This window comes from Psammomys obesus, unplaced genomic scaffold, assembly GCF_907164565.1.
Source record: "Psammomys obesus unplaced genomic scaffold, mPsaObe1.curated_primary_1811, whole genome shotgun sequence".
Lineage (NCBI taxonomy): Eukaryota > Metazoa > Chordata > Mammalia > Rodentia > Muridae > Psammomys > Psammomys obesus.
In genome coordinates, this window is record NW_026596057.1 from 8,175,404 (window position 1) to 8,189,225 (window position 13,822).

General features: G+C 44.4%; 1 protein-coding gene across 3 annotated transcripts; it reads right to left on the reverse strand.

The window, feature by feature from the left end:
• Positions 1-9,582: 9,582 nt before the first annotated feature.
• Positions 9,583-11,904, reverse strand: Pigc (phosphatidylinositol glycan anchor biosynthesis class C). 3 transcript variants are annotated; one of them, XM_055624511.1, is made up of 2 exons: positions 11,808-11,904; positions 9,583-10,816 (listed from the first exon to the last, which is right to left on the reverse strand). In XM_055624511.1, exon 2 carries the CDS (start codon positions 10,752-10,754, stop codon positions 9,861-9,863), a length of 894 nt encoding a protein of 297 aa, XP_055480486.1. In that variant the 5' UTR covers positions 10,755-10,816; positions 11,808-11,904; the 3' UTR covers positions 9,583-9,860. The 3 variants fall into 3 exon arrangements, with proteins under 3 accessions (XP_055480486.1, XP_055480487.1, XP_055480488.1); XM_055624512.1 differs by having other exon boundaries at positions 9,583-10,969; positions 11,808-11,900; XM_055624513.1 differs by lacking the exon at positions 11,808-11,904 and adding an exon at positions 11,722-11,800.
• Between the last annotated feature and the right edge of the window lie 1,918 nt (positions 11,905-13,822).

The window sequence follows — 13,822 nt, forward strand, 5'->3', positions numbered from 1 at the left end:
ACATACACCTCTCCATGGCATGTCCCAGTACTCCCTCACCTTCTGCTCTTCATCACCCTCTCATAAGGCCATCAGATTATGAATGTATCAAGAAATTGATCTCTTGATAAGCTCAGGATCCAATTGCTTCTTCAAATCCCAGCTGACATCCAGGTACTGGATCCCCACATGAGCCTGTGGGGACACTACCTGTTCAAACCATCACAAAGACAACAAGGAAAGCATGCTATCCATGTACAGGCACTGACATTTTTAACAAGCTTGATAGACTCTAAGGCTCCTTATCTCACGGCTTGAAAAAAAATGTCCTTACCAACATGTATCTTATAACTCAACAAATAAGTATGAAACAATTAACTTCAGGAAGTGGATATTGAGCTCCCTAGTCCAGTTTCCTGAGAGTCTCGGGTAAAGTGCCCACTATAAATCCATTTTAAAAATGAAACAGATAGTTAAGATTGCCTAAAAAATAAAAAATAAATAAAATAAATAAAAAGAGGCTAGGGCTACGAGAGATGCTACACAAAGTGATCACCACACTTCTGATCCTCACAACCCACATTAAAAAAAAAAAATCTGTCATCCCAGCACTAAGGAAGCAGAAACAGGAATGTATGACAGGTGACAGCTTTCTGGCCAGCTGTCTAGCCAATTTGTGAGCTCCAAGTCAGTAGGAAACCTGCTTTAAAAGAAGGTAAGAGTATCTGGATACTGATGGCACACACCTTTAATCTCAGCACTCAGGAGGCAGAGGCAGGAGAATCTCTGAGTTCAAGGCCAGCCTGGTCTACAGAGCAAGTTCCAGGGCAGCGAAGGCTATTGCAGAGAAACTCTGACTCAAAAAACCAAACAACAACAACAATAAAAGGTGAAACTGAGGAAGACACCCAACATTGAGCTTTGACCTCCACATGCACAGATAGTACATACACACACAAAGATGACTGAAAACAAAACCAATGCTGTGTTCTTTACATTTTAACTGGAGTCTTTATCTGAGGAAATCACATTGAACTTTGACGCCTGCACCATGAAATGTTGCCCCCCCCCCACCACTGGAAGGGCACAACCAGCTGTCTCCACATTATAGAATACACCTGTTGTTTTCATCACTGTTGTTGCTTAATACTGCAAGTCACTATTACATTTCAATATTTCAACATTGTCAACACCTTCTCAAACAAAGGCTAAGGCAGTCAACAGGTGGCAGGGGACTGGGGAGTTAAGGCTACACACTACTGCTTCCATGTTGTTTTTACTAAGATTTCATGGTACTTTATATTGAGTCCAATTTTTAGCCTCTGTTAGCAACTTCAACGAAACGCAGGACTGTTAATCATGAGCAAATGCAACAGAAGTCACCATTGTGCCCTTGGAGGCCAAAGACAGTTACCAAGAAGACACCGAGGAGGGTGTGCCTGTGTACATTTTAGAAGAACTATTTTGAACCGCCATACACTACTGAGAGGCACACTGTTTTCTTCTCCTGAGTGCGCAGAGAGCTAATTCGAGCCAAGAGACAGTTTCTACTGTCTGCCTTTTTCTCTTTTAAACACACACACACACACACACACACACACACACACACAAAGTATTCTCAGCTATGTACACAAAAGCTGCCTGTGGCCTTAAGGTTCTGTTTATTTGGCATTTTTAAAAGAGTGGGAGGCCCACAGAGTTCTCACTTACCAGAGTCCAAATGTGACTTGGGCCCAGCACGAGGCCACAGGCCATCCCAGGGTGGTGAGCAGCTAGCCAGCAAGCTTGGGAAAGAAGCAGCAGCTTTTAAGTGGCCCCAAGAGACCATGTCCTTTTCAGCACTGCAGAAATCAGTACCAGTGTGGGCAAAGGAAACCGCAGGGCAGAAAACCTCAGGCTGCTCCTGGATTCCCTGCGCAGCAAGGCGCCCACTGCTTTTCTAAGCCCTCTCCTTTCTTACCTCTCCACTGTGGGATGAGAGAGCAGAGCCAGGCCTGGGATACTGGGCATATGCTAGGCAGTCGGGAAGCAGCTGCTTCATTGCTCTAGCTTCTGTCAATCCTCCTGTTTCACACGCAAATGCACCTGGGAGGAAAGTAGCGCCCTCATTTGTTTGGTAACTGCTGCTGTTTCCCAAAGTAAACCAACATTGATGGCACCTGGGAGGTGATTGAAAGAAACGCCAAAGCATTGGCCTGGCCTGAGCACACCCCAGCAGACACTCTGCTGCTTCTAATGTGCCTCCGCCAACATTCAGCGTGTCCTGTGCCCTCCCAGAGCTAGAAGGAATGTTTTTCCTCAGGCCCCACGTTCCAAGGTTCTTCATCAAACCTTGGCTTTCAGCTAAGCTCTGTTCCCTTGCCAGAATCAAGGTTTCTAGAACCTTCAAAAAAAAATGGAGGAAGGGGTCAGGTGAGAATGATAAGATGCCTAACTCACTCCCCAGATAATAAAACTCAGTATGTGCAGCCCGTTCTCCAGAACATCCCTCCACAAGCTTGCTCTACATGGATTTTATCCGAGCACTACATCCCCACAGCTTTAAATTCCATGGCTATCTTTACAGTCATGCCTGGGCATGGATATACCTTTCCCCTTGGTCCTGCCCTCATTTGACTAATCTGTCACTCTGGATAAAACCAACTGTCTACTCTCGTGTGTGCAATGAGCAACTGAACGTGACCTGGAAAATATAAACAAGGGCATAGAGTAGAAACGCTTTATTTTAAATTCACCCTCAACAGACTTCAAGGGAACTTTCTTGGTTATTGTTCCTTTGCTGTGACTAAACCCCATGACCAAGGCAGCTTACAAAAGAAAGTATCTAGTTGGGATCTTGATATAGTATCAGGGTTAGTCCAGGGTCGTCTCTGTTGGCGGGCCAGCAGGGAAGGCTCTGGAGCAATATCTAAGGAATCTACAGACAGGAGGCAAGAAGCAGGAGAGAAAGGGAAGACTGGGCATGAAGCAAGCTTTAGAAAGCCCACCCCCAGTGACACACTTCCTAATCCTTCCGAAACAGTCCACCAGCTGGACCTAGCATTCAAATAGATGTGCCTACAGAGGCCATGTTCATTCAAGCCATAGAAGGAGCCCTTAATATTAACAGAAGAACCGGCACAATCTGCTCTCCCAATCCCCTCAGCTGTTCCGGCAAACTCTTCTCCTTCACGCTTTCCCTCACTCCAGCATTCTCACCTGACCCCTTCCTCCATTTTCTCTAAAGGACTGAAGCTGTCGGGAAAGTTTCCAAAGAACTTCCTCGCTCCATCTTCCACATCCAACATCCGAGTCCATGCACTCTATCGTCCTACTTGTTAAGGAGAGCTCAACTCCCTCTCCCTCTGTCCTCCCATTTATTAGACCCCATCTCCTACTCAAGAACACCACTGCGGTAACTCCTCCCCCTCAAGTAGTCCTGCCACACAGCGTTGTTTGGTTTTCCTAACTTTGCCTTCCTTTTCTGCACTAGCCCTTGGCTGTCCTTTGAAGTAAAACTTCCAATAAGCTTCGAAGCTACAATTTCTCTCCCATTTTCAAGCCCACTCTAAATAAGTTGGTACTTTCTCCACACGCCAAAGTCCTGCTCCTTTCAAGGATATGACTTCCTCCCTCGTGGGTCCAATGATACACTCTCCGCCCTTAGAGCCTGCCTGATCACAGCTGGTCACCCTTTCCTGCTGTGGTCACATTTTGCCCTTGATTTCTAGGAAGCACAAACCCTCTTAATTTTCCTCTTGCCTTCCTGGTTTTGCCATAAAAAAACTCCATTACTTGTCTTTTCACAGCACATCCATTGTCTGTCTCCTTCTGCTGAGCGGTCCTAGGTTAAGGCTTGTTAAACTTGTTTTAATAGATACAACCCAGGCACATATGACAGTGCTTGTCATATAGTTAAGTACTCAAAAAGTACTTGTTGACTGAATCCATTTCTAAGGCAAACAAAAAATACTAATGGTATAAAGTGCATAGTGATAGTCTCAGTAGGCATTAAATATCAGATGTTGGGTAAGAAAATATAGGATACAGGGGATGGTGAGGGATGTGAAGCCACCTGTGAGTCAGCCTTCAGTCCTTGAAGCAACTTAGCTGTCAAGAAAGGCAGAGCATTGGCCTAACCTAGCAGCATGGCCTCCGACAACTGCCTGCCCCTACTCTGACTCCTGCTCTCCTAAATTGTAAAATGGAAGCAATCTCTCCTACAGGACTGTTCCGATAATAAAAATAATATACACACATAGTGCATAGCATAGTGACTGGGATTTCCAGCACACTAAGAGGTGTGCTCTAAGATGTTGGTATTGTTATTAATTGAGCCCTCACATTAATATTTGCTCCCTGAGTTTATGAAGACCTCTGACCTTGATTCACAAGTTTAGTAAGGATTTCAACCCACAAATGGTACTGCGAAAAGAAATGACTGTAACTTCCACAAGAGGGCAGTGTGCCCCATGCCCACGGCACAGGTTTGAAATACTCATAACTGTGTAACTGATGCCCTCTGCTGACTTGTTTGCTTCCCTTGTCCTTGGGCCTTTCTTTGGCTTAGCCTTGTGGGCGTCCTTCTGTGTGCTCAGCATGAACGTTTAAAGCCAGGGCTGCCCAAAAGTTTTCTGGGAAGTTCGAGGTTACTTAACTGCTCCTGCCGCACGGCAGACACAAACACGCTTTCCACAGGGAGGCTTCGTGCACACATACCTGTGTCTTCTAGCCCTCTGTGGGGCATTAAGTCAGCTGCGGAACAGCAAAGAACTAATTGCCACCCTTGAAGCTCTGCCCGTCAGCGATCCTCTCCACCCCAACCCCAGAGCCCGACACCTGTGTTACTAAGTAACTAAGTAACACCTGCGTTACTTAGTTTTCCAAGGCTGGAAAAAACAAACCACTATGATGATCCAGCTGAAGGAGGAAGAACTTCTCTTGACACAGCCCATGACTGGCCATCTCTTCTGCTTGTGGTAAAGCGGCAAGCCATGGCAGGCAGCCCACGGAGAAGCAAAGCTGCTCATCTTGAATCCCTGAAAAGCAGAGAATATCAGGCCCAACACGCCCTCAAAGGCATACTCCTTCCACACCTTCAGCTCCAGAAGGTCCTAGCACCTCCCGGCAGGGTCATGCACTCAGCACATGGCCTTTTGATGGACAGATAAGATCCAAACTATACCAGCTCCATCTAAGCAAGATAGACAAGATTGCTACCTCCTTCCCCTCCTCCACTCTCCTCCTCACCCTCCTCCTCCTCTCCTTACTCTCACTTGCACCACCCTTCTCCAGCCTTCCCTGTAACTTAGAACAAATGACAAGGAGCAGAGCTGGGGGGTGGGGGGAGCAAAACGGTAGAAGGGCAGATGGCTATTTAGTTAAACAAGCATTTCACAGGTTGAGATAAAATTACACTACTAATGAACTCTCTCACCTGACACCCACCCCCACTCCACCCCCGGTGAATACAGTATTTACTTTAGAAATGCTGCCCACACCCTTTCCGGGTGGTTTAAAGCTGAAACTGGCTAGAGTACTGAATTTAAGTGATGAATAATGCTCCCAGGAACTGCCATCCTAGGACAGATGGACCATTTTCTAGGCCTGCATTTCCTTCAGTCGCAAGCCAAGGAAGCAGAGTCTTAACATCCTAATGGCAACAGGTTAAGGGCTCAGGATGTCTCAGTATTAAAAACCAAAGCATGACCTTTGGGTTCCTTCTCCCTAAACCTTTTTAGAGTCCATTTGTACTGCTGGCCTGTGAGATTATACTAGAGAAAATGCAGAAATTTGGTAAAATCATATGTTCAAACTACACTTGATACAGCATCAGCATTTTCTCTACTGTAAGTCATAATCTAGTGAACGAATTGGGATTCACCTTTACCCTGACTTTTTTTTTTTTTAAGAGTTTGAGAAATGCTTGAAAATTTCTCTACTCATGAACATTAGATGGCCCTGCCCTTTGTGCTGTTACAGGCCACAACCATCTCCTCTGAATCTTCCTCCTGGGCTGAGTTCTAGTGTCTAATCCACTTTTCAGAAGGCCGCCTCCTTGATTGCTCTAATTTGGATTTTTTCAGTCTGTCATTCTGCAACCTATTTTTAATTCCACTGTTGCCTAGTTGTGAGGCGACTAAACCGTAAAAGAGCAATTCCAAATACAACAGCACCCTGTTCCTTTGGTCCTGGTACTCATCTAAGCTGTGGTTAGAATTTTGAGCCGGCGCGCTGACTGCAGCACGTGGAGCTCATCCATAGCCTCTAGGTAATGCTCCTACAGCACCCAAGTGTGACCTATCCCGTTGTCTACTCCATGCCCTGTGCCATCACTATCCACCCACTTATTCCCATGCCTAGGGTCATCTTCCCCATCCAGACCCTCACTTTTCTCCAGTATTGCCAAAAGCACTCTCCACTCTCCATGCCTAGCCTCAGTCCCGCCAGATCTTTAGACATCGCTTGTATGTGACGTTTTGCTAACACAGTGTCTTCACTTCTCTTTTAAAAGTTCCTGAGTTTGCCACTAACCTCAGGAGACTGTACTACAAAGTACGCAGTTCTCTGCCACCTCAGTCCCCATCACTTTAATCCATTTATCCTGTGCTTCTTTCCCCAACCAGGATGCATCGGGTCCCTTTGAAATGTACAGCATTATCCACTCTGGATTCTGCTTATGATCCCTTACAGCTCCATTAGTACCCAAACACAGTCTCTGCTGTACCTTCCCCCTCAAATTCAATTGCATCCCGCAACTCCCCATCCTCCATCACCGCCACACTGATCTTCTAGAACAACAAATATGAGTAAGATTGAGTGTTGGGTGACTCCAGATAAAAGTGATAGAAAAGAGTTGGAAATGAGAGCCGTCACATTCATTCACCTCACTATTCTTAGAAGTGGTTCAATTTTTGGAGAATTCTCACTGGCATGAGTTTCCTAAAGTTTACAACTAGAAATCCACTCAGATAAATCAGTGTATTAAAACATGAAAAATAGTGAGGTATCCCAGAAGCAGAAAGACACACATGGTATATACTCACTTATAAGTGGATATTAGACATATAATATAGGATAATCATACTAAAATCTGTACACCTAAAAAAGCTAATCAAGAAGGAGGGACATGGATAAGATGATCAATATTCCTTTAGAAAGGCAAACAGGATAGACATCAGAAGAGGGAGAAAAGGGGGAACAGGACAGGAGCCTTCCACAAAGGTATTAAAGCAGAGGCCGAGACTCATAGCCAAACTTTGGGTAGAGTGCAGGGAATCTTATGAAAGAAGGGGGAGATAGAAAGACCTGGAGGGGACAGGAGCTCCACAAGGAAAAAGAAAAAAAAAAATCTGGGCCCAGGGGTCTTTTCTGAGACTGATACTCCAACCAAGGACATTCATGGAGATAACCTAGAACCCATGCACAGATGTAGCCCATGGCAACTCAGTATCCAAGTGGGTTCCCTAGTAAGGAGAACAGGGACTGTCTCTGACATGAACTCAGTGGCTGGCTCTTTGATCACCTCCCCCTGAGGGGGTGAGCAGCCTTACCAGGCCACAGAGGAAGACAACACAGCCAGTCCTGATGAGATCTGATAGATCAGGATCAGATGGAAGGGGAGGAGGACCTTCCCTATCAATGGACTTGGGGAGGGGCATGGGTGGAGAAGAGGGAGGGAAGGTAAGATAAGGAGGGGAAGAGGGAGGGGTCTACAGTTGGAATACAAACTGAATAAACTGTAATAAACAAATAAAGCATGAAAAATAAAAATAAAACCAGTTTTTTACAATAATTTGTTGCACTCAATTGACATGGACTATAAAATATTTGTGCCACTTTGGAGGCACCAAGGGTGAAATCCATTACAGGTAGTACATGGATGCCACAGGGCAGTTTCCTTGTCTTTTTTCCCCCATCACTACCTGCCCTTGGGTTTGGGAAAGCAGTATAAGTGATACTGAGGGAACATAACACACTTTTAAATCATAAAACAATCTTCACCAATCACAGCAAACTTAAAAAAATGAGATAATACTAGACATTAGTTCAAAATCCTATTCAAGACATTTATGAGAAATCAGAAAAATAAAAGGCACTGCTTCACAGTACCCTTGATAGTTCTAACTTGAAATTACAACAATCACAGCACAGTACCACTTTCACAGACAGAACCAGCCACTCTGGGAAGTACCTGATTTATTGTGTGCCACTGCCCTCTTTAAATTTCCCTACATTCCAATTATTATGATTCATCCAATGTCCCTTACCCAATATGCTTAGGACCAAAAATACTTGATTTTTCTCCCTCATAGTTTGACATTTTAACATAAAGGGATAGCTTGAGAGTGGGACCCATCTAAATACAAAATTTCCTTACTTCATATACACCTTGTACACAGTATAAAGACAGTCTTATATTCCTTGAATAATTTTGTACATTAAGGTTTCATAGTGCCGGATGTGGTACTCATAACACTAGTGCTTAAAGCCTTTCAGATTTTGGATTTCAGACTTCTGCATTTGAGATGCTCGGCTTCCTGTTAAACATTCTTCAAGACACTTCACACAAAGCTTATGTAACTGCTCCAATCTTAAATATTAAAGATGAAAACCGGGAACCGATAAGATTCACAATGTGTCCCATTTTTAGACAAGCTAGATTGCTCATCACCAGCAACAGAGCCCAGATAACCGAAGCATGACGCAAGAGCTGAGCCGTGACTCAAGCTCCCACCAACTTTCTTTCCTACTCCAGATCTCTGTAACTGGATGCTTATCACTTTCCCATCTTTGCGCCGTGGCTAATAGATGCAGCATTATGTGTAGTCACATTTTGCCTGAAAATGTTCTTGTCATGTGGATTGAATTTGAGGCAGTTTACAAAGCACATTTTGTCTTGCAAATCAGACTCACAGACACTTGTAATATTTATTTGAAATTTTCTGAAATCCCATAGGTATGAATCCCAAGCTGAGTAGAAATAATTTTTGGAGCAGTAGCAGCTGCCCTCACTGGGCATAGATGCTTGCTCCATAGTTTTACCATACTTGTTAGCATTAGTTATCTGGCTCTCAAAGGCTTTCACCAGCTATACCGCCCAAGTAAATTAAATGTCACCTCTTGTTTCCTAGCTGCTTGAAATGAACTCTCTCCCTCAAGCCTCTTGCAATGTCTCCAATATTTTGTTTCTGTGACATACAACTCTCCTTTATCTGTACAGTGCACTAGGAACTAAATAGACTGAGTGAGCACCTCTGTGGTATTGGATAACAATAACCATCCTGGATTCTCAAATTTGAGCTCCAGATATATAAGGGTGTTCCTTAGTACACGCAGAAAAGACCAGATAACTGATCTCTCACATACCTACACTCCTCATACTACTTTTGTCTGTCTAATGCTCTCATAAAAATTATGGGCTAGCGCCAGTGTGATGGCTATCTGGCAAGGCACTTGTTACCAAGGCATGAATTTGATGCATGGGACATGCACACTGAAAACAGAACCAATACTCTTCTCTCTCTCTCTCTCTCTCTCTCTCTCCTCTGCCTGTCTGTCTGTCTCTCTCACACACACACACACAAAATAAGGGTATATTTTTTAAAAGATGAGACAATTCGATGGCTGTTACTTTTTTAATAAGTGAACCCACATTACATCATTTGTTAAGGTAATAAAGGACAATTATTCATGACAGCACCAGAAAGCTTTTGAGTCACAAAATAACTGAAAGACAAACAGCTTCCTCCTAAGCCCTTGGTTAAATGCTTTTCTGCTGATCTCTGCTCTGCCACCCAGATCAGCCTGCTGCTTCAAGAGTGGAATTCTGCCTTTAAATGTTATACTGGTTAGGTTATAAGTCTTTCAGCTTGTCTTAATAATGAATGAAGGTTCCTAGCTTAGCTAAGAAACCTAGACAAGTCTTCCTTGATTTCAGCTTCATCCCATGGCCCATGAATATTTTCCTTAAAAAGCTGCAGGCGAATGAGGTAGTAAGGGCAGAGACATGATATAGATATCAGCAGAAGGGCAAAGAGTATGGCTCCCACACCACTAATGGACAAAAGACCTCCAAAAGCTGAAAATGCAAAAAGCAGAGTGACCCCAACATAGCTTCGGGGGGTATATGCCTTCAGTTTCTTCTGTAACATGGGCCACAGCGCAAAAATCTGGATGGCAAACGTTACCATAATGAAGGCATGCAGTGACCGGGGGAGACGTGAGGCCAGGCAAACAGAAGCAAAGATGGCCATGTTCAAGGACAGTGTGCTAGATACAATAGCAGCGTTGGCACCATAATCAAAGAAGATGAGGTGGCCTAACAGCATAAAAACTGACATGGCATAAATGGTGTCGGTACTGACAGATTCCGTCAGCGTCTTCAGCACTGGTGAAAAGCCATAAGTGAAGGTAATGAAGACCAAAGTACTCTTCAGGTCAGCCCACCGTGTCCGCCCACTCTTCTTCCGTCCATCACCTCCATCAATGAGATCAAATAAAACATACCCAATCAATGAAGATGCCAGTCCAGCCCCAAAAAGCCACTGGGGGGCCAGAAGACCCGCATCCATGTACCACCAGATCACCACAAAAACGCAGACACTGCACAATTGCTGGATCACCACGCTGGACTCAAACACCACAGCCCAGTATTGGTATTTCCGGGCATAGATGTTTTTCCGGAGTTCTTCCAGGAATCGTTGGTCAACATAGTTATCAGGGAAGGGCTGCCGCTCGTATAAAACTTTCTGCCACTTGACTTCTGCGGTGTCAGTTTCACGCTGATCACACATTATCTCATCCCTTCCTCAGATCCAGGCCGGGTCGATCATCCTCAAAGAAGTCCATATAATTCCTGTTCTTGACAAAGGTGTAAATCATTAGGACCTCTCTGGAAATGCCATGCTGATAGCCTACAGACCTTCTCTTGTTTACAAAGGCTACAATCCAGCCTAGGCCTGCAACAGACGTGGTTGTTCTGTGAGGCAAGACAACACCAGCTAAATCCCTAGAAAAAGAGGAACCCGTAAATATATGAAAGCTGGGAAAGGTCACGGTAGGCCTCAGTTACAATCAAAACAACCCAGTTTACTGAAAGCCTAAACAGTGTCTAGTGACATAATGAGGCATTCATACCACACTTCAATTTTTAAATTATAATATTAATAATTGATATGTGCATGGCATCACTGCCTTGGAACAGTAAATGTTTTAGGTATGTTCTTTCACGGTCACAACCTTACAAATTACTACCAATCCCACTTTAACTACTAAAACATCTGAGTTTCAAACTGGTTGACTATTTAGGTTCTAGGGATGCAGAGTGGAGCCTGAACTAAAAAAAAAAAAAAATCTAGTGTTAATATATGTGCTTCTCGTTATCTTCCACTAAACCAGCCTACACTTGGGCGTTCATACACCCTAAGGTATGTACTACTTTTGCATGATTATATTTGCAGCTTATGCAAATGTATAGGGACAGGCTCCATAGCTGTTACCAGGTTCCCAAAGGCATCTGAGTAAGTTACCAGCCTCGTAACAACAGTAATCTGCACAATACAGGAGGGGATCATCGCTACAGCTTTAGACCAAATCAAAAACTCGAATTTCTTAGTTCTTTAGCTGAGCTTCCCACGCTTTTAAGTGCTCTAACACGAAGGTCATTCGGCAAATTCGAGAAAGAACTTCCTGCCGACCTCTAGATTTGAAAGGTCCAGGTCACCAGACCGGGGAGAGGCACGGTCTAGGGCTAACACTCACCCCAGCCCGCCTGCCCCGCCCCGCCGCCGCTCTCCGAGCCTTGGCTCAGCCTGAAACCGCCCCACGTGAAGAACGCCGGAACCCACCTGCACCGTGCCTTTAGGGGGTGCACGACCGAGAAGAGCAGCCGCCCACCTACTTCCACATCCGGGACGCGGGGTTGGAGGGTACCGCTGTGGAGGAGCACTTCCGGGCCTGCACAGCTCCGCGGCCAAAACGTCCGGCCCCGAGACTCCACACCGCGAGGTCGCTGCTGCCCTCTACTGGCTGCTCCTCTCCTGGAGCCGGGCTTGAAGTGGAAGGCTCTGAGCCTGGGAAGCAAATTCTTCAGTGGTTTACAGGATGGTTCTTGAGCTCCTGTCGTCAGCTAAGGGACTTTCCAGGCGTTCAGGCCTTACTTCCACTGGTATCAAACCTGGTTTCTGGTGCTCACGGTACCGCAGTGAACTACAGAGGGAAAAAATAATAATCCCAAATCTCATGGAACTTTCTGTGCTTTGGCCTCCACAGAGCAAATGTGATCATAAATTTATATTTGTCCAAGGCCAGGCATCTAGTTAAGGATTGCAACTAGATCAACTCTACAAATGTGGATGGCTCCAAAGTTCGATTCTTTTCTAAACTTTGTCACCTGAAAGGGATAAGGGTTGAGGGCCTTTCCAACTGAGCTCATGGAAATATTACAGGATTTATAAATAGATGGAAATACAAAGAACTGAAAATATACAGAATATGGGAGTTCGTGGATGCAAAAGTCAGAAAACATGAACCCATTTGTTAACCGAGTCACTTAGAGGAATCCACACTACGCTTTGAATTCTTTGTGAAACAAGAGAAGACACTTTTTTGTTCTTGGCCTCTATATGGGATTGTTGAAGGACTCACGTGTAAAAAAGTTTTGTAATGTATTGATTGCCCTGTGGCTGCTATCAGCTTACCCTGGTTATAATAATACCAACACTAGTCAAGTGTTAAAACTGTTTATATATATTTTGTTTTTAATTATATCTACATATGTCTAGGCATGTGCTCCTGAATGCAGGTGCCTGTGGAGGCCAGAATAAGGTACTGGATCCCTTGCAGCTATAGTTACAGGCAATTAATTGTGAGCTGACATGTGGGTGCTGTGAACTGAACTTGGATTTTCTCCAAGAGGAAAGAGTGCTTTTAACCACTGAGACATGTCTCCATCCCTCTGACTCCTTTAAGAATTTTTTTTTTCATGTGTGATGAACCCTGTAGAATGATCTTTTTCCTTTTTTCTTTAGGCTTTTATTCCAAAATTTGAGAAGGTTCCTTGGCTTAATGAGGCCAGCCTGCTAAACAAGCCACTGGTACTCAGCATCCCTGGAAGGTAATTTCCCAGTTTCTGAGGACAAAGCACTGGAGAAAGAGCTCAATGACTGGGTTCTTAAAGGTAGAGGTGCATGTGGTCTGTTGAGAAACAAAGTCAAGTGCACACAAGTCAGAAATGCCCTGGATTTCTCAGGCAGAGGTTGTGCTGTGTAAGGCCTTACCAGAAGAAATGAGGCCTGCATGACAGTCCTTTTTGCACTATTCAACTATAGACACTGTAACTCAAAACACTTCCATATCTTATCTCCCCACTTTAATTTCCAGTCTTCAGATTTTAACTTTCAAAAGCCTAGAACCGTAACATCCCATCTTAGAGAGTGGCAGCTGCTGTGTTTCACTTGGGGACCCCTCTAGTCTTGTCAGTCCCTCCCCTTCTCACAAAGACAATGGAGAACACATTTCTAATTTTGAAGACTGGGAGTTTGTAGGAAGAGGCATTTTAGCTTCCACTTTAAATAATTATGTTCTTCATTCAACCCACACTTAGTAATTAAATTGTTCTGGATGTGGTGACAAGTCTGCTGTGTGGGTGGGAGGAAGGTTGTGAGATGATGGAGGGGAGTAAGGAATGAGAGGATACGCAAGGAACAGAGCCAGTTTCATAGATTTGTCATAGACTGGAAATGGTTATTACTAGACAGGGCACACTCTCTAAGAGGTTTTTTTTTCCTGTTAATAATTGTCATGAGTTCTTGAGTCTATGAGCAAAGGACTACAGTAGGGGCGTCCATACTTCAATAACATG

Bases quoted from the DNA above. Each gene is read 5' to 3' on its own strand.
- Pigc (XM_055624511.1), bottom strand. From the start codon at position 10,754: ATGTGTGATCAGCGTGAAACTGACACCGCAGAAGTCAAGTGGCAGAAA.